At 34.2% G+C, this 27,266-nt stretch overlaps 4 protein-coding genes across 6 annotated transcripts; 1 reads left to right on the forward strand and 3 right to left on the reverse strand.

Moving 5' to 3' along the window:
- The first annotated feature begins 3,128 nt into the window (after nucleotides 1-3,128).
- LOC140807169 (probable xyloglucan glycosyltransferase 12) lies at nucleotides 3,129-6,745 on the forward strand. The gene is made up of 5 exons (XM_073163894.1): nucleotides 3,129-4,513; nucleotides 4,618-4,926; nucleotides 5,168-5,458; nucleotides 5,619-5,732; nucleotides 5,848-6,745. The coding sequence occupies exons 1-5, from the start codon at nucleotides 3,755-3,757 to the stop codon at nucleotides 6,469-6,471; spliced, it is 2,097 nt and encodes a 698-aa protein (XP_073019995.1). The 5' UTR covers nucleotides 3,129-3,754; the 3' UTR covers nucleotides 6,472-6,745.
- Nucleotides 6,746-8,828: 2,083 nt separating this feature from the next.
- LOC140808147 (transcription factor bHLH74) lies at nucleotides 8,829-11,174 on the reverse strand. 3 transcript variants are annotated; one of them, XM_073165183.1, is made up of 9 exons: nucleotides 10,816-11,174; nucleotides 10,451-10,635; nucleotides 10,112-10,342; nucleotides 9,960-10,025; nucleotides 9,809-9,877; nucleotides 9,573-9,644; nucleotides 9,332-9,472; nucleotides 9,185-9,254; nucleotides 8,829-9,104 (listed from the first exon to the last, which is right to left on the reverse strand). In XM_073165183.1, exons 1-9 carry the CDS (start codon nucleotides 10,916-10,918, stop codon nucleotides 9,094-9,096), a joined length of 948 nt encoding a protein of 315 aa, XP_073021284.1. In that variant the 5' UTR covers nucleotides 10,919-11,174; the 3' UTR covers nucleotides 8,829-9,093. The 3 variants fall into 3 exon arrangements, with proteins under 3 accessions (XP_073021284.1, XP_073021285.1, XP_073021283.1); XM_073165184.1 differs by having other exon boundaries at nucleotides 10,891-11,173; XM_073165182.1 differs by having other exon boundaries at nucleotides 10,451-11,173.
- A 4,686-nt stretch (nucleotides 11,175-15,860) lies between these two features.
- Nucleotides 15,861-19,452, reverse strand: LOC140807515 (AP2-like ethylene-responsive transcription factor ANT). The gene is made up of 9 exons (XM_073164385.1): nucleotides 18,830-19,452; nucleotides 18,170-18,722; nucleotides 17,806-17,888; nucleotides 17,636-17,644; nucleotides 17,442-17,530; nucleotides 17,292-17,365; nucleotides 17,164-17,214; nucleotides 16,925-17,001; nucleotides 15,861-16,512 (listed from the first exon to the last, which is right to left on the reverse strand). Exons 1-9 carry the CDS (start codon nucleotides 19,095-19,097, stop codon nucleotides 15,887-15,889), a joined length of 1,830 nt encoding a protein of 609 aa, XP_073020486.1. The 5' UTR covers nucleotides 19,098-19,452; the 3' UTR covers nucleotides 15,861-15,886.
- A 4,253-nt stretch (nucleotides 19,453-23,705) lies between these two features.
- Nucleotides 23,706-27,021, reverse strand: LOC140808224 (uncharacterized). The gene is made up of 5 exons (XM_073165294.1): nucleotides 26,619-27,021; nucleotides 26,399-26,526; nucleotides 26,169-26,281; nucleotides 24,184-24,369; nucleotides 23,706-23,896 (listed from the first exon to the last, which is right to left on the reverse strand). The coding sequence occupies exons 1-5, from the start codon at nucleotides 26,954-26,956 to the stop codon at nucleotides 23,867-23,869; spliced, it is 795 nt and encodes a 264-aa protein (XP_073021395.1). The 5' UTR covers nucleotides 26,957-27,021; the 3' UTR covers nucleotides 23,706-23,866.
- Nucleotides 27,022-27,266: the final 245 nt, after the last annotated feature.

Genomic DNA, 27,266 nt, shown 5'->3' on the forward strand with positions numbered 1-27,266 from the left:
GGCACCTCTACCTGACGCTCCACCAGACGCGTCAAATCCTCCTGGATAACCTGCTATGGCATCAAAAACAACCACAGCATAAAAAGAAACGAGGGGTCAGGCCCCAGTACGACGAACCAGTAAAATTATGACAATTATAACTGACGTGAAATAAAATCAAGTAACATGTCATAATATGCAATGCAATGCGTGTCGGTAACAATGAAATAACGGATACCAAAACGGAGTCCAATAAAACACATCAGCAACAGAAACAGTGGCCACCCGTGCCAGGAATGCAGCATCAAATCGCCGCTCGTCCATGCACGTAGCATCGGGAATGCGAGTAGCTAAGTCGCTCGTCCCTAGCTGTCATCTGGGAATGTGGTTAATCCTAACCCACTCGTCCCTCTGATGACTCAAAGTATCTCAACAGAATCAACATAATAATAGCAATCAACGGAGTCAAGGCTCGAAATGCTATGCCATAACATATATGCATGAATGCAATCACGTTATTCACAGAAGCATATAAAGCACGCCTCAACTCATTACAAAATACTTAACGTCATTCCACATCATTATAGACGTCATAAGGAAACGGTTCATGCGTACCTCAAGCGATGTTTAATTTACCACAAAATATCTTAATTATTTCCTGAAAACTCCAATCCTGTGGCAAATAATACATTTCATATCAAGTCCAATTTATTTTTCCAATATTCACTAATTTAGCCTAAAATTCCAAGAATTCATAATTTAGGCTTTAATATTTCTAAAATTAATATACGACAATTCTAGAGCATCTAAACACCTAATTATTGAACACTAAAATTCGAAAATCCAATTACATAACTCTGAATTTTCGAAATTAATCCAATTAAATTCCAAAACTCTGGTAGATACCTCTAATCGGCTCAATTCTTGTACCTACAATCAATAATACAACATATATTAATTATTGGAACTCAATTGAATTAAAATCCCCAAAATTCGAAACCCTAAAATCATAATTATACCTCTGAAATTTCGAATATCACTCAAACTTCAGATTCAAGCTTCACCCAGCATAACCCGAGATTTCTTTCAACTTTTCCGGCGAAAACAGCGACGGTTCTCCGACGGGATTTTCGGGGCTCGCGATTTTCTTAGCAAAATGGATATCAATGCGTAGCCCTTGTCGAGAGGATTCCGAAACTATGCTTACTTTAATTTTTGGACAAACGGAACGGCAAAAATCGAGGAACAAAGTTTCGAAATTGTTGAAAGAAAGAAAACGAAGCTTCAGCCGATGGAGAGAGAGTGATGAAGATTATCATTTCAATGTATTTTATTTATTTAATTAATAAAACAAATGGGCTGGGCTTGAAACAAATGGGATGGGCTGGGCTCTCACATTTGATCTGTGAGACGGGTCAATCCTACTCATATTCATAATAAAAAGTAATATTCTTAGTATAAAAAATAATACTTTTTAATGGATGACTCAAATAAGAGCCGTCTCACACAAGTTTTTGCTCACATTGAAATTCGCTTTCCAGAAGTCTAGAATCTTTCTTTTGGCTTAAACTAAGTGTATATCGGAATAAATAAATGGTAATCAGACATATACTTTTTATTATTACTTCCTTCCTGATTATCTAATCATATTATTGACTTCAAAACTATATCAATCGGCACGCCTAAATTTGTTTAAATTACTGGAGCACCTTTGATGCAAATTATGCCTTCTATAGCTAAAAGCAAACAAGCTTTTCTTGTTAACTCGAAGATAACTTGTTGTAAAGGAAGCTGTATCTATCAACAATCAATCATATATAAACCACATGAATTTGTGAATTTATGGATCAGCTAAATCCAAATTGCTTTTTACAAAGGGCGTATTGCTTGTTTTGTTTAGAAACATAAGCATCTCTTATTTATTTTAAATTTTTAATACATATATAAAGGAGATCTATTTTTTTAAAAAAAACGCACACACACAATAAATCCATTGGTTATAATTTTCTCTCGTTTATATTCACATGAAATATTATATATACTAGTGGACATTATTTGTGCGTAATATAATATATAAATATATACTTGCATGTACGTGTATAATATATTTTAATGTTCAAAATATATAATTACTTTAGTTTTTTGTTTAAAAAAAAGTGCTCTTGGATTATATTTTTTGATGAGTTTGGGAAACCATTACAAATCGTGTGTGTTGCGAAGGATAATTCAATTGACAGTTAAAATTGTGATGTATTTATTTAATTAAAAAAACATATTAAATGCAAATAAATTGTAATTGTAAACTAATTAAAAGTGAGGGCTGAATCCATGTTCTAATCAACAGCATGATGTCATTACACGGCGCTAATCATTCGGAACAAATCGAATGACTATTTTGTTTTTCAAGTTTGTTTTTACATTGCCAAGTCGCATGCATGATTTTCAGACATCTTAAAACACGGCTTTGATTGATTATAAGCCGCATTTATTTTTACAGTAGAAAAAGGAAGGAGATTTGAAATTTCAATCACCTCATGCATATTAATGATATTCGTTTACCTCTTAAACTTAAGTGATGATTTCTATTTACTAATTTTAATTTATTATTATACATAATATTGTAATAGAAGTTTATTTGTATTCAATCCAAAAGGCAACAACATATTCAATTAAAATTTTAATTTGTAAATAATAATAATGATCTCATACCCTTTTTTGCATTCCAATTGAATTTCCACACGACGTTGATTGGTCTTTTTAGTATTTGTCCATTTTTTTGTTTATTTTTCCATACGTTATTGAATTATCTGTTTTCTTTGGCTAAAAATCCTCCCATACCATTGGCCTAATTTTTATTATTTCAATCACCATATTTTCCAAAAATTAAAAAGGGAAAAATGAAATATGGAATTTCCTTTTTATTCTTTTGAAAGTTGTGATTCGGGTGGTTATGATTTTATATTTCTGTCTGATTTTGATTTTCCAAAGTAGATTCAAAATCAAATACGTGTTGAGCTGTTACCCTTTTTCTTCTAACTTTTCACGAGTAGAAAAGCAAAGAAACGAACCAACCTGGCAACTTGCTAATCTGTGTAGCAATATGGTCAAAAATATTTAGCTACAGTTTTATGCTTACATATTTTTCAAAAAATGCCGAATTATTATCATCACTTGCAAGCTGTAAATGAATTGCAATAATGAAAATAAGGGACTTTGGTACCTTTCATACCAGCATTAGCCTTCCCCCATTCTTCCTTCTTCTTCATATCACCGAATATGTATGAATATAATATTGTATACAGCAATACTATATAGTATAGCATTGAATTCCCGATATTTGTGCTGTATTATATCTGTGATTTCTATTTTTCTATCACCTTAACACGCGTCCATTGTTGCTTCTCTTCACCTCCTCCATTATTCTATATCTTAATGTCATCCGGAATGAAGTTTTTGTAGCATTCACTGTCTCTACTGCCGCACCTCTTCCCTCTTTTTTTTTCTGGACTTCTCTTGGTGATTCAGTGTTTGCATTAATCAGAAACCCCTGAAGAAAGGCTCCTATGTTTCTAACTTTTGGTGTTTCTTCGGCATTTTCCTCGTTAACGCCCCTTCCAATACCTTGAAAGCCATTCAAGATTGTATCTTTAGGTGTTTCTTGAGCAATTCCCCGCCTGGATTTTCACCATTTAGCTTGAAGAAGACTCACCGAGTCATTTATTTTTCGTCATTTCGGCTTATTTCCTCTTCTGGGTTTTCAAGAACTTGTTTTTATATGATGACCCCATCCTTGTATTGGTGGGCAAAGGAAACTCACAGGGGGACCCCTGTAGTTGTGAAGATGGAGAACCCAAATAATTGGTCAATGGTGGAGCTAGAATCACCCTCGGAAGAAGACTTCATGTACCCGACCGGCACCGTTCCAAAGGGCGGCCGTAACAGGAACGCCAAGCAGCTCACTTGGGTTCTTCTCCTCAAAGCCCACAAAGCCGCCGGCTGTCTCACTTCCATCGCCGCTGCATTTTTCTCCCTCGCCTCCATCGTACGCCGCCGCCTCGCCGATGGAAGGACCGACTCCACCGACACGTCGGTGGCAGAAAACCCTGCCGTCAAGTCAAGATTTTTTACCTGCATTAAAGTCTTCCTTTGTTTTTCTTTAATCCTGCTCGGGTTTGAAATATCTGCTTATTTCAAAGGGTGGCATTTTGGAGCTCCAGATCTCCAATTGCAGTATCTTTACACGCTAGCAAATCCTTCAACCGTGAAGGGTGTGTTTGATTCGATTTATTCGACGTGGCTTCTGATCAGAGTCGAGTATCTTGCTCCACCGCTTCAGCTCTTGATCAATATATGTATAATTCTCTTCCTTATCCAAAGCGTGGACAGGCTAATTCTGTGTTTGTGTTGCTTCTGGATCAAATTCAAGAACCTCAAACCAGTCGCCAAAAAAGAACTTGTTGATCTAGAGTCTGGTGATGGGGGTGGCTATTTCCCCATGGTCTTGGTTCAGATACCAATGTGCAATGAAAAAGAGGTGACACATTGATTTTAAAGCAAAAAAGGATCAATTATTGGTCGAATTCCTCATTTCTTGATTGGTTTAGTAACTCGTTATTGTTGGGTTTTGCATTGTGATAGGTTTACCAGCAATCTATTGCTGCCGTGTGTAATTTGGACTGGCCAAAATGGAGAATGCTGATTCAAATCTTGGACGATTCGGATGATCCGACGACCCAGTCTTTGATCAAAGAAGAAGTACATAAATGGCAGCAGAATGGTGCCAACATCATATACAGGCATAGAGTCATCAGGGATGGATATAAGGCTGGCAATCTTAAATCTGCCATGGGTTGTAGCTATGTTAAAGATTACGAATTCGTCGCCATATTTGATGCTGATTTTCAGCCTTACCCGGATTTTCTGAAAAGAACAATACCTCATTTTAAGGTATTTTTACTTTGCATAATTGCTTGGGAATTGTTGTATTAACTGAATGTGTGATCTAGAATTTCCCTTGTTCAACATGGCAGAACCTGTTTTATCATCCTAATTTCATGAATGTGGCAGTTATTTTGATCGTTACTGATTACAGTTTGGGATAACATATGCATAAAAACTTGACAGATAAAAGTGTCGTGTTAATTGTAGCTGAGCCAAAATAAACATGTGGTTACTATTTGGATTGTAGGATAATGAGGAACTAGGATTGGTACAGGCCAGGTGGTCCTTTGTGAACAAGGATGAGAATCTATTAACAAGGTTGCAGCTCATTAATTTAGCATTTCATTTCGAAGTGGAGCAGCAGGTTAATGGAGTTTTTCTCAACTTTTTCGGGTTTAATGGAACTGCTGGGGTGTGGAGGATAAAGGCGTTGGAAGAATCCGGCGGTTGGTTGGAGAGAACCACTGTTGAAGATATGGACATTGCAGTACGAGCCCACCTTCATGGTTGGAAATTCATTTTCCTCAATGATGTTGAGGTATATCTCAATGCGAGAATGATATGATTTTTTGGCTTTCTGATCCTTGTAGTTTATTTTTCCTTCGGAGTAAACTAGTCCGTCATGAAATTCTTGATTTTAATGTATTTAAGCTGTTTGCGAACCAGGTTAATTAACGATGATTTATCGAAATTTTCAGTGCCAGTGTGAGTTGCCCGAATCTTATGAAGCATATCGGAAGCAGCAGCACAGATGGCATTCAGGGCCGATGCAGTTGTTCCGTCTCTGTTTTCCGACCATAATCCGTTCAAAGGTTTGTGCAGAATCTTAGGAGGGGCTTTCTTCTTTATGATTTTTCTTAAAGACCAAAACATATAACGTGTACTATTGATGCTAATTGGTTGTGTTTCCAAATTTGGTATGTGCAGATTAGCATTTGGAAGAAGGCCAACATCATCTTTCTCTTCTTCTTGCTAAGAAAACTCGTACTCCCGTTTTACTCGTTCACCCTTTTCTGCATCATTCTTCCAATGACCATGTTCATCCCCGAGGCGACCCTTCCATCATGGGTCGTTTGTTACATTCCCGCAGCAATGTCATTTCTCAATATACTTCCGGCACCCAAATCTTTCCCCTTCATCGTCCCCTACTTGTTATTCGAGAACACGATGTCCGTAACCAAGTTCAATGCCATGATCTCCGGCCTCTTCCAACTTGGATCCGCATACGAATGGGTCGTCACTAAAAAATCAGGCCGTTCATCCGAGGGGGATCTGGTATCATTGGTCGATAGACAGCCGACCCCTCAAAGGGGTAACTCAGAGGCGAATCTAGATGAAATGAGGGTGGAAATGAAGCAGCAAGAAGAGAGGGATATTAGGAAAAAGAAGCACAACAGGATATATACCAAGGAGTTGGCCTTGGCTTTTCTCTTGTTAACAGCTTCAGTAAGAAGCTTAATGTCTGCTCAAGGGATCCATTTTTACTTCTTGCTATTCCAAGGCGTGTCGTTCTTGCTTGTCGGGCTAGACTTGGTAGGCGAGCAGGTGTAAATCGAGTCTTTCAAATTTTTTTTTTTTTTTTGTAAATAAAAAGCGCGAGCAGATCCAAGAACCAAGATGTTGCGTGGCAAGTTCAAGATGGCTACAAAGGGAAAATGGTCTTACTAAATAAGATGTTACTTTTCCCTTCTTTTTTTTCCTTGTAATTTCATTTATTTTATGGGATTCTTTTTTTGTTCTATTTGGTATATTCTCTTTGAACGAAGAATTGGTTAAAAATCAATGAAAGGGTATCCACCTAATAATGTTCTTTACTGATTTAAAATATTGATTTTACTACTCATTTATTAGCGTAACTCGTACTTTGTTGATGATTTTGATAAGACGATATTCATAAAATAATTATATATTTTTCAGAATTTTATGATTCAAGACAAGAGTGAGTGAACATTCATTGAGCCTAGCTGTCCTTATCTTCTTTGTGGGTATGATCATTAAATTCTTCATTCAACAATGCATGCACGCCACTCTCGGCAATCTCTTTTCGACATGTAATGTACGTATTTTGTATATTTACTCACTCTTTTTCAATTACAAATTGAATTTTTAAACATAAATAAATAAATAAATATTCCATATGAAAACTTACTATTTTATTTTATTTTTTGCTTAAAAAAATAAAAATACTACTAAGTTTAGTGGTGGGGTTGCTCCATTTGTGCTATGGTCACACGATTTAATTTTTTAATTTTTTTTTTTTTGGACTGTCGATTCGAAACATGGGAGATAATTTTATTTTTATTTTGTCCGGAACAAACAACATGCCCACACATGTCACCCATACTAGCTAGGCTACCTAAAACACGATTGTGTTTTCTATGCTTTGGCATTAGATTATTGATTGTAAATTGCATAAATTGACCATAATAATTACAAAAGCAAAGACTGTTGAAATTTTAATAAATTATAATTTTTTTTGGAACGCCTCCCCATGATCATTCGCATAATTCACCAAATGTTGGTGGCTTGGTGGTGCCCGACATCATAGTAATAAAATTTCAAATCTTCAAAAACGAAACTGATAAAAATATTATACAATAATAACGGATTTTGAAATGAAACAGTTGAAGTAAATAAAAAGAAATGATTTTGTGTCATACAAATCATACAACCCAATGTACAACTTAAACTATTGAGACGGTCTCACGGATCTTTATCTTTGAAATGTGTCAACCATATCGATATTCACAATAAAAAATAATACTCTTAGTATAAAACGTAATACTTTTTCATAGATGAACCAAATAAAAGATCTGTCTCACAAAATACGACCAGTAAGATCGTCTCAAACGAGTTTTTGTCAAAACTATAATAGTAACAAATCACACACCGTTGCATGTGAAAAAATTAACGAATAAATATGAGACATGGAGATTTGAGATGATGCTTATTTTTATTTGGGTAAAAAATTGAAAAGTTGTGTGATGTAAAATTGAATAAAAGGTACATGGAGGAATGTTTAATTGATTTTTTTTTAGTAGTATTTGTCTTTTAAAAACATGTGAAGGGCACAATTATACAATTTTTAAAAAATATTTCACCATTATGCTAATAGGTTTAGCTTTAATCAGTAGTTTAGAGATTTAGGTTGAGTGTTGAATGATCAATTACCGTTCTTTATATCATCTAATTATTATTTTTCATATTTCCACTTAAATTTAAATTAATAATTTTCATTAAATCAGGCTACTATTTCCAATTTTTTTTAATAATCCTTTCAACGTGGGGTTATGCTTAAGTTAACCTAAAAAGTAACTTTGCATCGGACCTGAGGCTAGACATTAGGATTAATAATAATAATCTTCGCAGGTCTAATTGTATAAAAAAAAAAAAAAAAAGTTGTAGAATTAAATTTAGTGACGGCCCAACAGGTTGGAGGCCCGTATAAAAGTTTATATTTTCAATACCAATTCGTAATGGAAAGGGTTTTCTCAGTAGGTGGTCGTATTTTTGTATCCAGGACAGACAGGTAATCCAACCCCGAGTGGATAACTTAGATATTAAATTTTATAATGCTTTCTATAAATTTCTAATGCTATATGTTCGCAAAAACAGAGATTCATTTATTTATTATATCTATACTATATTATATATTCAGAAAACATAGATACTTATTATCTATACACTATACTATATTATAGTAACCGAACTTGTTCAACATCAAAAAAATTTCCAATTCCGACCCAATTTCGTGTTTGATACGCAAATTTCAATAAACGGACATGTAATGTTCTCTGGTATTGAGCTGTGTAAAAATGGGCTTGAAATAAAAGAGAACATGGAGCTAATATATACAATTTGAAACAAAACAAAACAACAGATATAGGATCATGGTAATAAAAGCTGAATACAACAACAAAATCAATCATCTTTCACTATTCCCAATCCAATCCGCATTTACAATAAGGTTTGGTGAATCTAAACAGTCATTTTCTTCTGCTAAAATTCGAAGAACACAGAGTTAGGACTCATAACCTATGACACACCACAATAACAAGATAAGTTTAACCATATCTCAGCATTTTCTTAGAGAGAAGAAAAAAAAAATCAATCTCCAATACAGGCTACATTTTGTTTGAGGCGAAACGATCAATTCCCAGCTTTTGACAAATTCTACAGCTCCTCTGAAAAGGAGGATAGCATGTTAAGGAGACGATGAAGTTAAAAAAAAGATTACTAAAACAGATATGTTCAAGGGGAGTACCTTTTTGCCCTGGTGGATTGGAACTGGATCCGGTTTGAAGGATACTTCGGAGTTCATTGTCAAATAGAGTCTGCATGAGATGCAAACATCTTATCAGTCCTTTGAAGACAATTCGATACAAAATAAGCTGAGGGATCTTTGTGTTACCTGTGGTAAGGGGTAGAACGGCTGAATGGTGCCCGGGAGTCCGTTGAAGTTTCCGTGTGAAAATCCTCGAAAAGTATGAGATGGACTCAACCCGGGGTTGATTCCATGTGTTTTTGCAATGCCACCTTGCGAGTTAAGCATCTAATACGAGTGAATGAACACAAATGGTTACAAAACCATATGTTTACTAAATTACAAAAATACTACCAAATCCGAGTTGATATTGTATGTTATATCTCACATTTTTTGATAAGATCTGGTCTACATCCACATTCAGTTCTGGATTTACAGTTGCTAGCTTCATCGACAAAAACTGCAACCACAATGTTTACTCATCTTCATGATATACTAAAATATAACATGACAAAACAGATCAAACTATATATTTTGGGGGAGAAGGAACAAGAAGCTTCTATATTTTCCCAAGAAAAAAAGAAATCAATTCTAATTAATGCTTCGTACAGCTATCAGACATACCTCAACCTGATGCTGGAGTGATTGGACATAGTTGATAATCTCATCAAGCATCACTGCTTTCCCAGTAATCTTGAATTTCAAACTAACAAATTTCAATATAAAATTGAGCAAGATAAATTTAACCAAAAGTTAAACCAAACAAGCCGGCTACCTTGTTGCATCCCGGAACCAGTTCTTGCAGCAATTTCATCCTCTCACTAATCCTCTCCCTTCTAACCTGTAAACCATAGTTATCTTGCAGATTTCATTTCAAAATTTAACAGAAATTTTTCTTATAATTCTACTTGTTAATTGAAAAATTACCCTTTCTGCAAGACTGTGACTACTCGTGGCCTGACCCCTTTTAGCTCTCATATGAAGGTAATTTTCTTTAGAAGGTTCAGCACCAACATCATTATTCTTTGCTTGATCGACGCCTTGTTTGCCCCGTAAATTTGTGTAGCAATTTTGATCGACTTTTTGATTCATTTCGTCATGTTCTTGAGGTGATTCATTATCCTCAGAGGGATCCTTACAATACCGTTCTTCAGCTTTCTGCAGAAAAAATGACACAAATCAAATGAAAATAGCCAATATGATCTCAAGTAAATTCCTTACATGGTACATTAGACATTTAAAGAAAAAAACACTTGGATTAATTACCTTAAATGAAGCTCCAAACGATACTTTTCTTTTCTTCTTCCCATTTAAGGAATCTCCTAATACCCTATGTTCCGAATCTTGGCAGTGATCCAGAGAAATTGCACCATTTCTTGAAGCCCTCTGAGTGATAACTCCATCATTTTGAGCAAAACTTGAGCGAATGTCGCAAAATGAGTTGTCCATTTCTGAAAAGCATTCACTTCCAAAGTTGGGAGCCTTGGGCACAAAATCAACAAGATTAGAATCAGATGGGAAATGAACCAGATGGGATGCTCTTGCCATAATCTGATTTTCTAGCACAGCTGAGTAATGTGGATCGTTAAACTCATTTTGAGCAAAATATGAAGAATTTCCAAGATTCCCACCTTGATTTAATGATATAATTGAATCCCAGTTAGATCCATAAAAAGGGTCTACTTCACTTGAAGCCATTAACATACCCCTATCCATATTTTCCTCAGAACTCATTATCAAGAAACAAACCCAAGAACTCGGAACCCTAAATCTTCTTTTTTGGGAAGGAAATTAACTAAAGTTAAAGTGGGTTGATTTTGACCAATAACAGCTGGAAAAATCTTGCGGGACTTAGCAAGGAACAAATAAAAATGTCAGCTTTATAGTACTGCGAGGTAAGTTAAAGCAAACAAAAGAGACCCCTGATTTCAGCATCCTGAACTCTGAAGCCACGGAGAAAAGGTTTAAATATATATATATATATATATATATATATATATATATATATATATATATATATATATATAGATCTTAGTAATAGGCACGATATCTACACAGCTATCCAAGTCATTTTTTTGTTGAAACCTAGCATTAATCCTACTCTAATGTGGAAAAATAATTCTCCCAAGACCAGAAAGTATGAACCTTTCATAGCTTAAAATAGAAAATGGAAAAATTAAAGGTATTGGGCCTATTGGCTGGGCAACAGCTCATCAGACTATGATAACAGATTCCCTTATTCACTCTTTTGATTACATAAAATAAAATATATCGCATTACAAATATACTGAACGCTTAACTCAAAATTTAATCTAACCAATACTAAATCTATTCACCAAATATGAATTGAGCTTGTTACTACAAAGGGTCCTAACTCTTAACAAAATATGGGACTATGCTTAAGCTGCTGCTTGACCAGAAACTTTGACTAGGAACTGAAGTACTGAACAACCCTATAAGTAGGCTAAGAATCGAAGAAAGGCAAAATTGCAGGGACCCTTTTTGTGATATTCTCATTGTGGGTGGCTAAAATCGATAAAAAGGGATCAAATTCCGCTCGAACTATAAACAAACAGAATATGAACAGAGTTTCAGAGGTATACAGCTAGCCATTCGGGCATCAATATTAGCTTAAATTCCACCCAAAAAAAAAAAAGAAAGAAAGAACCAATAAACAGCAAATTTCACCGGCCTGACAAATTATAGCAGAAACAATGCAGCATATGCATATATATCAAAGTATACAAATTTATAGATAGTTAAAATAAATGCTTGTCTTTATCACCCAAGTAAACAGATGTGTGATGATTTTAAAAGAAAAGCTAACCAGTGTGCCAACTACTCTAGCAGATTAAATTATTTTAGAATCCAACCCTTTTTCCCCTCCTCCCATAATGTAAAATTGTCCTCGTTTATCTAATATATTATTTAACATCATCATAAAATAAGGTTCTTCACTTGAATAACAAGCTTACTGACATCTTTTACTTTTTTTTCCCTCTGACAAATTTGCCAACTGTTCTTACAGACTTGTCCTTGCTGTTACACACTCAGTTCTCTAAGTGCCAACCAACCTAACAATTCTTTAGATAACCTTCATCGTGAACTTGAGGTCCACCTTCTTCTTGTTGTACATATTGAACAATTTGATGGATTGACCTGCCTTTGGGTAGATGGATCATCATTGAAAAATAATCGGAAATTTTGAAAAACAAGTTTGCTTTTAAAAAAAACTGACCAAGATTAGTTTCTTAACTGCCCGAAAATAAATCTACCTAACTTGATAGATTTTCAATTCGTTTTCTTGTATCCAAATATATATGTAATAAACAACAAGTTTAATTCTCCTGTTAGGCCTGTCTCGTCGAAATTCTATAATTGGAGTTGGATGTATTATTTTCATTTGATCCATTGCCAATTTAACAACCTACTGGGCTGTAATATGGGCCAACGAGAGAATTTGGACTCAATCCTTAGAAAAATTTTCATCGTAGATGATATGTCCAAATGCTTAATTAGGAGGAAGTATGTGACTGCAAGCATATATATTATTCAAATTTATTAGTTTATATAAACAAATCTCGCATTTTATTTATCAAAAATGGAAATTTTGACTGTATTTGGCCTGTAAAGCACATTTTCAACGCAACTCAGTCTCACTTTCATGAAAAAGGAAAAACTAAAAAAGTTTGGTGTAAGAAAACACTCAAAAAAATTAATAGTAATCAGCACACAAAATTTCTTATGGATGTAAAATAGAACAAGGGGAGGGGGGAGGGGTGGTGGGGTCATTGTTTCGACGGCTAAGGAAGAATCCGAACGAACTCGGACCAGATTAAACTCATCTTAAAAAGCAAGCAACATACATAGCACTAAGTTCTGATCTTGAAACTGAAGCTATCATTTCCCATTTAAGGCCGTCTGTAGATGACTGATGGATAGATAGTATTATTTTTTTTTACGAAAGTTGATGTTCGCAAGGCTTTATTGGTGAAATATAAATTTATAAATAATTCCAAAGTATTATTTTATTAAATATTATGAGAGGAAAAACGGAATTTAAGTGATGGGTGGACTGTCCTCTGCGGTGGTTCTGCAAATGAATGCTCACTAATTACGATGGGCCACACACCTATTTGATAAAAATCACTGCAAAAGCTGGACCATCTTTCATGGGTCGACTAAATATTTTTTTTTTTCCAAAACAATATAACTAAAGTTATTATTATATTTTCAAAAAAACACAAATTATTATTTTTACGAAATTATTACAATTATTATTATATTACCTCGTGAGACACAAGTTGTAGTATAGAAATTTGTTGTTTGTGTTGGTTTATCTGAGATATAGACTCATCGTGTGATGGGCCAAGCTGAGTGCATCTGTTGGGCTGGGACTGCATTAAAAAATAGGGACCATCGATTTTTGGAGATTAATGTGGGATAGTTTCATGTTAGGAAACAAGTCCCCTGTGAGGGGACATTTTTCACCTTATTATTTGAAAATTTAATCTCTCATTTCATTTTCGTGGGGCATTACATTTTATTGTTTAGTTCATGTCAATAATATTACTAGGACATGTGACCATCGCATTCGGCATACTATGCTTTCCTACTAAATTGCATAATCTATGAAAATTTTTTTAACTCTTTAAATGGAACTCATCGGAGGAGGTCCACTTCACACATATGCTTTTATATTTTTATTATTCTTTCTATCTAACATTTGATAGAGCTGTCAAAATAAATGAAGTTACCTAAGTTTGTCTCGTCATATAAAATAATTGGATTGGATTGGATTGGATTGGATTGGATTGGATGTCCATTTATCGTTACGTAAAATCAAATTTTATTTTTTACAAAGTCCAACTGTAAGCAACATATATGTAAATTGGCAATCGTAATCATGAATCTTGACTAATAATAAAGTTTGAAGAATTTCGAATCACATGTTTGTGATTTCCATACATGATTGAACAACTACACTTTAGCTTTTTTCTATCGAAATTTCCAGCTGAACTGTAATCCTTTTTGACCCAAAAATGCCTGAAGGGTGCCACTTAATAAATTAAAAAAAATTCGCCCATTAAACCTTATTTACTATCACAATATTCGACTCAAACTCTAAATTTTTTGACTGGTTTTTGTAATATAATAATGAATAACTAATGTAAATGAATATATGATTATCTCTTTTCGATATTTAGTTAACAGAACAAAATATGTATGTGTGTGATACAAATATAGAATTTTAACAAATGAAAGAAACCACTTACAATTGTGGTTAAAAAAGTTTATTGTGCGATATAGTTAAAAATTATATTTCTCTTCAGTTTCACTTTCGTATTTATTAAAAAAAAAAAAAAAACTTGCATTTACATAGATAGGCCCCCTGATTCATATTGGGTCCCTATCAAAAGACAGTCGTCTTATTATAATTGAAAGTATAGTCTCTCAATTGGAAATAAATGAACATTAGTACATGTAATTTTTGGAACACTAATTTCACTCCATGTTTTTGGTATATTATTGACTTTTAGATGGAGATCGTACTTAAAATAAAATAAAAATTAAAAAAAACTAGGGGAATCGCCTGCTGACCAATAATATTTATTCAGGAAGAAAGCACGAACCTAATATTAACTTTATGTGTCGTCATTTTACCATATTTTGTGGCATTATTTCCTCCTTGTCGCCTCATATATATATATATATATATATATATATACATATATGATTGAAATATATGCACACCAACACAAGTTTGTCGACAGCTTCTTTCTCTCCATATAAAAGAAAAATAGAAACCCCACCCAAAAGTTGTAATTAATAATTTTTTTAAAAAAAAGAAAGAAACAAGTTTCTTTGGCTCGTTTATTTTCATCCTATTTTGAACTATTATTAATAGAAGGTTGAAAATATATTTTTGTTTAATTTTTTTAAAATTAATTAGCGTGGCAATAAATGTGATATATTTGAGATAATAGGATGATAAAGAGGCATATGAGGACATAATTTTGCTTTAAAAGTCCAACATAGCAGCAAGTGGAATCAATATCTTAACATAATATCCCCTATAAATTCAAAAGCGTGCCGACTAAAATCCCCTCTAATCAAAGAATCTCCTTCCCACTCCTTTTTGAATTATGGGAGGGAATGTCCCTTGCCTTTTGGTAAAGCCAAGTAGGATATAATTTTTTATAAGAAAGAGATAATGTTTTTGATTTTATTTTATTTTGTCAATAATACACATGAAATTTATCCAACAGCATTCATATGCAGGTCCACTCCTGTGATAAAAAGTGATTATGGAAATGATTTTGTCATGTAAATTGACGAACATGTGAAATCTTGATATTTTGGTCAAAGCATTGAGCTTTTTCTTTCGTTATTGCCCGAACATGAGCTGGTTTTTTTGTACTTGGCCATGTAGAAAAAAGAGAAATTAAAGCTGATTCACTTACAAAACAAATAATCATGAAAATTCCCTTATAATCATATTAAACATTCCCTCCATTTCGCAAAATCTTGATCCCATTAGCAAAAAGCATTTTTTTTTTTAAGTTTGGAAAAGTTTCCAAACACTTAAATTCACAAACACATAACTGGCTCCACCTTGTCTCCCTTACACAAAAAGCAACCAAATTCCATTTTCATCTTTTCTTTTTCGCCATCCCATCCTCATCGTCCAGACCATTACATTCATGCATCATCCCAAGACGCAAAAACAGGCAACTGAGCCATAGTGAGTGGCACATGCCTCAGCTGTGCAGTAGGGATCCAAGAATTGATATTGGTTGAACCCAGACTTGCAAACATGATAGGGGTTCGTTTTTTGTCAGGGCTGGCCTCCCTCGAGCTGCTAAGACTCGTAACCAGAGAAGATGGATTCGAAAAGTGTTGAATCACATGAGTGCTCGACTCATCCCCCATCGTTTGGCTCGTGTCAATGCCTATCAGATCATGCAGACCGACCGAGAAAGGAGAATTTTGATAGTTCCCAATGTTCATGGTTCTCACGTTATTCGGTTGTGTTGTTGGATTTTCTTGATTGTGCAGCACGATTTTCCAATCAGGGACATTTCCGATACTTTTGACTTGGGCACATTCAGCGTTCCCGGGAACGACTGGGTTGTACTCAATGGCCGGCACCTCTACATTAGGCTCCCTGTCCTTGTTTCGCCTTGCTATCTCTCCAGTAGGCAATGTGTTGCTTGCCATAATTTTCTCCACGTCGTACCGAGATATATCAAAGTTAGTTACAGCATTTGAGCCACGGAATTTAATCGCAGCAATGTCATAAGCTTCAGCAGCTTCCTCTTGAGTACCTGCATAACAGATTGAGCAAATTCAAATTTTTTCTTCACTCAAAACTCAAATAATAATCAAGAAATCACATAAAGACAGACCATTTTATCATCTTTACCATTTTGTCTCATACAAACAGCCTTAAGAAAAGTTATAGTCCCACTCAAACCAGTCACTCAGAGTCAAAGTTGCTGTAAGGTCAGCCTTATAAAAGCATACACCGATAAAGGAGAAGCATGAAAGCAAATAAAGACATAAAACCGAGTCCAATAGGCCGTGAATAATGCCGGAATCTAGTAGTACAAACAATGTTCATACATATTTCCGGCTTACAGACAAGAACTGGAATAAAATCATGCCAAAATAAAAAAATTTAACTGCCAGAAAATGTGAAAATATCGAACACAAAAAACTTCATTCATCGAAACTTACTGAAAGTTCCAAGATAGAGGTCCTTGTTTCCGGCTACTCGACCAATCCTCGCTTGCCATCTGCCATGCTGATGATGCCTGTCGGCAAACACAAACCTTAACTTCATCTACATAATCCTCAAAAATATAAAGATGAGATATAAAACGCAATATTTTTACTTTACTTTACATCAAGGCTTTCAATATGCACAGATAGTCATTGAGCAATATAATATAAGTGAAAATAGAATCGGAATCAACCTTGTGACGCCTCTGTACATAGAAGCACCTCTTGAAAATCCACTACTTCTCCTGAAAGTGATATAAGAGATAATTTTATAGCGACCAAACTCGAGGAGCGAGCCTTACAAAGTCATCAAAGAATTCACCTTCTCAAGTGAGCGACGTACTCCTGCCGAGTCATGTTTTTCATTTCCTCGAGTTCATGATGGTAGTTTTCCAACTGTGACAACAGCAATAACATAACTAAACTCTGGAGACGTACGTATCATATAACTGAAGTACAAATCGAAACATACCGGAAAGTTGATGTGGGTTGAAGCACCCCAATACTTAAGAGCAGCAAGATCATAAGCTCTTGCAGCTTTCTCTTCCATATCATATCCTCCTAAATATTCATTATCAATAGCAAATTATGAATTCAATATATCTATACAGAATCCTCACATTAAACCAATGATTTTTTTATCTTGCAATAAGAAGATATTCTTACCGAGATAAACTGAGATTACGCAATTTGATGGAAGCAGCATAGGCAGAACAAAAAGAGACCAAATATAAAAGGGGTTAGAACTTTAAAATGAAGCGAATGTAAGAAATCTAAATTCATCGGTTTCATAAAATCAGCGGAAAAGTCCATTGGTTTCTTGTCTTGGTAAGTACCTTGCCTTCCTTTTCTCGTTTGCCCCTCTTTCTTACAAGTGTTATCCCACAAGTGAGCTTCATATCGGCCTGTCCACCTATGCCTTTGGGCATAATCATATAATGGCAAAAAATATTGCAAATCAACTAGAGACTACACTTAATAATACCCAAAATCGATAGAAACAAACCAAAACTTGAAAATAGAGGAGGTGGGGAATGGAGGGAGAGGAGAGGAGGAAGAAACAAAAAAATGAATATAGAAGTTGAAGAAATGCAAGAAATACTACCAAATCTTAAAAACTTTTCACATTAAAAAAAGGCAGAAATAACTACTAATACTGTCATCATGATACCGCGAGGTCAAAGAAAGAAACACACTCACCTTGTCACTCCTCGGTACTGTGAAGTTCTTTGTCCAAATGTGTCAATAGATTTCCTGTGAACTGTTTGCTTCTGAGGTACTTTCTCAAGCCCTCTCTTCTTAGTTTCCATGGTTACACCCTCATTAGTTTCAGCTGGTGAAATGTGCCTTGAAGCAGTAACACAGCTTGACTGAGAACCAGGACTCATGGATAGAGTTAAGGATTGTAAATCTCCACATCCCATCACAACTCTATCATTAACCATATCATTATTATTGCTGCTATTGACCTGATTCTCAAGCACTTGATTTTGATCCATCCATGTTTTCAAACATGGGATTTCATCCTCGGACATATTGGGCTGTTCCTCAGTTGTTTGGTACATGGGATTGCAGTTAAGGACAGAATAGAAGTGATTTTGCTGTCTATAAGATTCCTGATTGTAAAATGCGCTGTCTAGGCTTAAAACCATGGCATCCCTTTGAGGAGAAGCGGTGGAGACATATTGATGATTAGCCATCGTTGCGCCTCCCAAGAAGTTTTCAAGTTTTGGAGAAGAATGAGGCACCATAGCTACACCAGACAACACAAAAGAAGAGAGAAAACCCATGAATCACTACAAAGTAGCCATTTAAGCTGAAAACTAAATCTCAAACTAGACATAAAATCTAAAAACTGACCTCCAGATTGTGATTTAGAAAGAGCTTCCATAATGCAAAGAGAGCCATCAGATTTGAGTGGCATTACTGACAGGGGGGAGTGAAAGATACCATTTTCAGCTACACCATAACACAGTGCAGAATTGTTGAGGTGAGAAGAAGAAAGACAGAAGCTTGCTGCTGCAACCTCATTAGAGGTATTGTTAGCCTCCATTCTCATGTGTGGTGACAGAGAAAATCCCAACCAGTTATTATTGCTGCCATTGCTGTCGTTGTTCAAGGGCTTCATCTTCGACTTTCCACGCACGCTATTTTTTTTCCAGTTCTTGAAGACAAGGAGTCAATCATTGGGTGAACATAGAGCAATCATTTCAATAATCTTCTGGTTAAACCAAAAAAACATGGAGACGAAGAGAAAACAAGAGAGAAGCCCAAAAGATTTAGCAAGAAATTTTTTATTTTTTTTACCAATCCACGAATATAAGAAACCGGTCCCTTTAAACTAAACAAAAGGAATGAAGTTGAGCAAGCAACATATGCTGGGAAATGGGTAGCATTCCTCTCTGCAATCTATGGGGATCTGTGTACATATTTATATATGCATACTCCAAAAGCAATGTGGTATCTTCTAACGAAGAATTAATACACTCTCGCTACTTTAAAAAAAAAATCTTATTAAAATCTTAAGCTTACTTGAAATAAAATCTTAAACTTCCTTTGGTATGTATCTTAATCCAACATTGGATCTTTTAGTACAGTTTTATATATGTTACTGAATCTTTCATTTCTGTCCTTTAAGTTTCTGTTTGTTGTTGAATTTCCTTTTCTTTTCTCAATTATTAATGATGAGCTAATATCTTTCTTAAAATACTTATTTTAAAACTCATAAACGCAAGGAAATATTTATTAAAAACATTTTTAAAATTTTCAAAATTATGTCGATATTTATTTTTATCTTAAATTATTCTTCGGTGTGTTTTTTCTTTTATTATTTTATCCCATCCTTTTGACGACTAAACAAATAAAATTTGAAATTTGAAATGTACTGTAACCTTTAGTTTTTTTTTTAATAATATTTCGGGTAATAAAGCATTTATAAGTTTATGTATATAATAATAGAATATGCAATAATTTTTTTTCAGAAACAAAATAAATATGCAAGAATTTTCAATAAAAAAAATCTCCTAACGTAATTTTGTCAATGTGTAATTGTTATGGTGAATCTAGTGGTTTAAAGGGCCAATGGGATGAAAGGATGTTCAGAAATGGTAAAATAAAAGGACATTTTTACTTTTTATAAAATTAATTACAGTGGCTAGATTTGACGGACAGGATCTGTAGATCTGCCTGCCCATTCAGTCACTTCATGCTCTACAGCCTTTTCTTTTCTGTACCATAATAATACATACACACGCATATATATATATATATATATATATATATATATATATATATATATATATATATAGTTTATTTTAACATATTGTCGTTTGTACGAGGCTACTTCAACTTTCCATGCTCCAAATTAATGACTTGAATTACATAGAAAAATCTAAAAAATAGATATACCTCTAGCTTATGTTATACAAATTCGAAAAATTTATAGAGACAAATGGATGTTATTTACTAATATTAAAATCTAATAATAATAATCTGTCATATTTAAGCAGATCTGCTTCTAATCTAAACTTAGTATCTCAGAATGATTAGTAATTAAATTTATTTTTTCAGAAGGAGTGGTGTATTAGTCAACACCTGCTTAGAGACAGAAAGTAGAGGTGGGTCTGTTTTTATTCTCTAAGTGATTATCGAAGGCCCCAATAAAATCATAATGCCTTTAGAGATAATAACATATAATCCTTTTTCTTCACGTAATAAGTTAATTATATTAATTTCCGATGCATCACTTTGCCAATAGGAAATTAAATCCTTTTGCAAATTATTAATTGTTCAGTACATGAATATATAATTAGAGATGGACTTTAGAGATTCTTTGAATACATTAATGTTGGTCAAGAGTTGTAAGTTTGAGGATGTAATTATGATGATTGATTTCTAATTAGGACAGTACCATATTGAGGTTATAATTCATTATGCTTTCAAAATATAAATTCACATACCCGTGCGTGTGGGTTATTTGCATGCAAAGTGCATGAAAGTTTTAATTATTTGGAGACAGATTTTCAAATGTAAATGATTTGGTTTGAATCTTTAATGAAATAAAGTTTTTGGGAGGGAAAAGAAAGCAAGAGCGGATGGATGGAGTACCAACACTTTTTCCCATTTTTCGATTATTATTATTATTATGTGGCAATGATGAGTGAATCCACCAATTTTAACACAGAAATGCAATGCTGTCTTACCAAATTATTGGGTTATGCAAATCATTGTTGCATGCCGTATCTAAAGCTACTAAATTTGCATTTAAACTGTAAAAGATATTCCTTTAAATATCTTGGTTTTTCTCCAGAAAATTTGAGACAAATAATGAAAATTTACGTCCATAATCTCATTATTATTTAAGAAATCGCAGAATAATCGAAAAAATAATTAAGTTGAATATAATGAGAATATACATGGGGAGCTGCTGGTCTTTAAATTTTATAGTGTTTCTACATGAAAGTGAAAAGGACAGGGATGGAGACCCGCTGCGCCCTGCTTGTTTCTATTTTGTAATGAACCGCCCCACCCTTTAGCCTGGAACATTGGATCCCAGTTCTGAATTTACGTACTGTCATTTTATTTATTTTTACATAGAAAATTAATTAAAGAAACAAGCGGAATATCCCATTCTTACATCAAAATCTACTATATACCAAAAAATAAGATGAATTTCAGATCCATTTGATTTTTTGGATCCCATGAATTTCAAATTTAAATGATACATTAATGATTCTGATCATGTATTTGAAATCCATACAACTATGTGCTCCATTTCCAATCCACTTTTCAAATCCCTCCATAAATTAAATACATTCCTTCAACATAAAGAATAAGAAGAGATTTAAAAGATTTTAACTTAACTTTTTTTAAGAAAAAATTACATTGATTAGTAAATATCAGGGGATCATTTTCCCGTCTGCCAGATGTATTATTGTATTTGGTATATGTATGAAGAACGTATATATATATATATATATATATCCTATTTTTCATTCCCTCTCTCAACCAAAGAATGATATGTCACAATCTAAGCCATATCGTATGGTCGCAATCATCTTAGATTCCTCTCTCTCTCTCACAGATCAGATAAGTTGAATTGCTCACAAATTGAGTAACAACCTAAGATATCATAATATCTCATCACAACTCTAAAAATGGGATTAATATGAGATTACTCTGTCGTTTTATCCATCCCAAAAACTATATATATATATATATATATGTCTTAAATTTAGTTACTCTAAGTATTCTAACTTTCACTATATAATAATATAGTATAGTATAGATATTTAACTTACATGTATAATTTTTCAAATCAACAAACTATAGTTGTGTTAGTTTTTATGTAATAATAAATTTGGGATAACCTTTAAAATGTAAGATAATAAAATATAATGTCTTCATGATTATCAGAGAAACTATGATATAATGTGATTTTAAAACACAAAAATGACTAATGTCATCCTTGAATATTAAAAAGAAATCGAAATACTTTGTTAAATATTCTGACAGTTGGAATGTGACAACTTTAATGAAAAAAATTCCTTTAAAAACAAAGAAATTGAATTGTCTCTATATAATACTCAAAACAAACAATTTTAGGTGGACATGGCTCGTAAAATAAATTCGATAAAGTTAGGTGGAGCAGTGCTGTTGTTTATTTAAAGTCTGCAGCAGCTGCCTGTTACATTTTTCGAAATTGAAATGTGTGCTGATGCAATAACCCGAAAATAATTCATTAATTTCTCCCCAGTCTAATTTTCCTTTGGCTAAAAATGGATGAGAGACTACGAGATTTCTTTACTTACAATGGTGTGTTTGGAGATTTATGGAGCTAACATGTCATGGCTTACCTGGAAAAGTGAAGATAGCTAACATTTGGTAAAGAAAACCAAACAGTACTTTTCCATCTTTAAAGCTTCTAACTATTAATTCTGGCATATTTCTTCCGGTATGGTCCCATCTCATCAATATTTCAAAGATATATCGTCCTTCGATTTTTGCTCTCTTCTTCGGCCTCCGGTGCATATAAATATCATGTAATTTTCTTGTCGGAATATGCTACCTGCACCCGAAAGATCAAATTCACAAATTTTATTTTATTTCATTTAAAAAATGAAGTAATTTATTAAAAAAATTAGAGTATAGAATGTCACGATTGACGTCAATCATATTTATTACCATTATCTTTACAAAGATAGAGCTTTGACTTAGTGGGGGGGATACATATTGTGATGTATAGTGTATACATTAATAAATACATACACCAGCTACGTAGCTATATGATGTGATGAATCAATAAAAAAAGGTAGGCTAGCAGTCAAACTTTGGATTTTATCTGACATTTTTACCAAATGTCAAATTTACGAATCAATCAATGATATTATTATTATTATTATCGTTAGTTCATATGTATAGATACATACGGAGTAGTTCAAACCATTCAATTTGGATAGCTATATATATGCTGATTAGTGTCGTCATGCATGTACAACTATGGTTTTCTGGTGACATCGAAAGATGTAAAGTAATTTTTGTAACAAAATTCATTTGTAATTTGGTATGTAGCTTGATAGAGAACCATTGTCTCAAAATCGGCCATTTCATTTCCAAAAAAAAAATATCGATCATAAATTCTTAAGTAATTCTTGGAATTGGAAATATGTTTCCGAGTTTGATGGGGGATCATAGAGAAGGATTATTATCATATTTTTTTGCCAGAAATAAAACTATATTAACAAAAGCTATCTTCCCCATTTTCACGTAGATGATTCCACAAGAATAATAGCCGAGGAGATGACATATACTTTCAACCATCAACGAAAGGTTTTACATGTTTTACCATCCATCACCTTCAAAGAAAAACAAAGGTCCTCGACAAAATCGCCGCAATTGTCACCATCTTCTCACCAACGACGTAAGAAGCTGCAAATATCAAACAGTCTCCATCAGGAAGAACACGCAGTGACATGATCTTAAGGTCATACATATATAAATGGTCTCAAATGCCTGTGAAATCGACTCCACAAAATTTGCATCCATGGAGTAAACTTTTAAAGTTCATTATTGTCAAGAGTTTAATTCTAGCTCCAATATATAAACCAAAATTCCTTATCTCACACACACTTAACAAGAATTTAAAAACTGAAGAGCAAAGAATATCTGATGCAGTGACTTGTGCAGCTTCTTATGAGGTCAAATGGCTCATGTACCTCAAACAATTCAAAAGCATTGCCGCGCTTGTATGCATCATCTTTCTTGCCATTGTTAGCAGGGAAAATGCTAAATAACAGTGTTCGCCATCCAATCAGTAATACAGCAGTGCTGCCCATGGTGACTAAAATGAAATTGGTTGGTGGTGTGTGGCCTATAGTGGCTGCCCGAATGATTAATCCCAGCTGCAGTGAATGAGGAGATCAAGTTAAATGCAAATATAATTTTATGAATACTGCCACGCGCACAAGATTAGGTGAAGGGACATAGTTGCTAAATTGTTCTCCAAATATTCAATAATAAGTTTTGTGTCAAAATGATGAATAACCAGTACAATACTTTGGAACAGCTATATAGTAAACATAAAAAAACAAGAAACTATCCAGAATAATAATATTCAAAAGGATAATCCCATTGTTCAAGTAGAATCATCTATACCGTTCAATGGAAAAATAAACAAGACTCGGAATACAAAAAGAATAATGAATTCAAAAGGTATAATGGAAAAGTCCGTTATGTGCTTGGTGCTTGGTTTGAGTAAGAGTGACTTGAGAATTAGAATCAGTTTTGATTCGAACAAATTGATGTACCTGATTTTTGGAGCGAATAAATATAACCAAAAGAACCCATTCATTTGACTACTATGCAAAATAAACTCTACAACTTTCCAGAATTTAGTGCTACCCCTAAAATGATAGCAAACTACTCTAAATAATTGTTTTCATCGATATTATGATAAGGAGATTAGATCAGTACATCATGCTTATTTACATGGTCAAAATTACAGAAGTTCACTTAGCTAAAGCCCTTGCTAGACTTAAATCGGGGTACAAGAAACTCATTTTGCCAATGGTTTGCCTGTTGCATTCCAATCATTCAACCAGGATCTACTCCTAATAAAATTAGTCTCGATATCACCACAGTCTAAACTGTTGACAAATAACTTGGAAATGAGACAATAAAAAGGCATTCCCATGCACGACATGATCTTCGCATGCATCTAACTGTTGAATCAGATTCACCCAAAATATATTTACACCGGTCTAACTCAATAGCATCAAGAATTCATTAAGTTCCCGAAGATAGCAGACTACAGTTATTTATGAAGTACAGTTGACCCTCGAAGAAACAGACTGAACCTTAACATATCCTAAAGAATGTTTCAATGACCATTGTGATTATAGAAGCATTGAAATTTTCCAATGTACTACAATCTCAATTCTTCATCTATATTACACACAATAAACATTTCCATCCCCAAAATAAAATAACATGAACTCACAAGAACTCAATGTTCTACCCCAGTTCACAAACTTTTTCTGTTGACCTAATACAGAAAACTGCCAACATTTTGCATTCTTTATACTGTCTGCTAAAATACTACAGGCCATCTTTCTCCACATGTCGAGCATGAGAAGTGATCATACCGAATTCATTTCCAAAAACAGCCTCAAATTAAAAGAATGACTCACAAAGATTTTGTATATCATCTTTCTTGTGCATTCAAAATTTTAGCATCTTTCCAACATTTTAACCGAAAAATGGTATCTATTTTCTCTAACATAGTTTTTTTCTCCATTGCACTGAATTCAAACAACCTGCGGGTCTAGAAATTTATACAAAAAATTAGTCCAATTATTATATAACTAATTAAAACATAATCTTTTACCTTAGCATGTTAAGCACCCATAATTAGTTATACAAAGTGTGATCATTTGTAAATAATATGAAGGGCCATCTAAACTTCTCATCAGAACAACGTACTCCGGTCAAGGCTTGATCACATATATTATCTTCCCACAAACCATCATACCAGAAGTCAGAACTCCCAAATACAAAAAACACTCCATGGAGAAGGCGAAAAAGTAGGAAACAGATCGTCACAAATCTTATAATTGCAAGCAAGAAATCAAATTGATTTGCTTATTCCGTGCAGAGGAGGAAACAAAATTGGAAACCACATGAAAGGCACGAGCATACATACCGGTACGCCAACTGCCCATGACTTGGCAGCTGCAAAAACAGCCTTAAACAAACCATTCTTTCCTCGGCCATCCTCCGCGTATCCGCCGAGAAAATAAGCACTCAAAAACCACCCTATCATCATAAAAAAGAAAGGCCAAATTTTTCTAAAACTCGTTTCTCTAATTGCATGTGCGTATATAGCTTCCTCCAAACAAACACCTACTGCCATAGCTGATGAAATTAACTAACCAGCAATGAAAGGATCCGCGGTTTTGAAGGTCTCGAAATCGAAAACGGAGAATCCATGACTAAATCTCCCGATTGCAGAGAACAAAAGCAACGCCGCGACATCACCCCCAGCTAAAAGAGTCACAAGACTAGAAATTTCCCAATACAATTTCATCAAAAAGAAGCAAAAAAAAAAAACGGACGCAAAGCGAGAAAAGAAAAAACATCAACATCCACGTACCCCCATATAGCAAGAAGAGAAGAAGAATTTGGCTTCTCGAACAGAATTACACCTTCAAGTGGGACATTTTCCTGGCCCACGAGAGAGATAGAGCTAGGGCCTTCATCGTTTGCAGGAATGGTGGCAGAGGAAGCCGGTTTAGAGGCGGCACTGCTGCTAGAAGACTCGGCGGCATGAGCGAGGGTCAGGGGCTTGAGGGGGCGGGAAACAGAGAAATTGCGGCGGTGTTTACAGAAGAGAGGCGGGATTGGGTTAGCAAATTTAAGGGATGATTGGTGTGTGGAGGAAAGCAACTCCCAACCTCCGCCACCGGCTGCCCGGCTAAGCATAGGCACCATTGGATTCCACGGCTGGTGTAGAAAACAAAACGTGGAGAGCAATATTCAGATATGAATTTTCCAAGTTTTAAATATCAATTAATATATATTATATGGATATTTGAAAATATTTTCTTCGTAATACAGTGCATAATTACATATATGCGCGAGTTAAGGAAGTTAGGAATTTTGACATTATTTGGTTGATATTATGAAATGTGACCTTATATTATCACATATAAAATGTGAAAAAACGAAAGATGAATTAATTCTTTAAAATCATCAGCTTCTATCCGAGTCCACGTATCTTTTCTCATATGAAATCGGTACA

Source organism: Primulina eburnea, chromosome 12, assembly GCF_022965805.1.
Source record: "Primulina eburnea isolate SZY01 chromosome 12, ASM2296580v1, whole genome shotgun sequence".
Classification (NCBI taxonomy): Eukaryota; Viridiplantae; Streptophyta; class Magnoliopsida; order Lamiales; family Gesneriaceae; genus Primulina; species Primulina eburnea.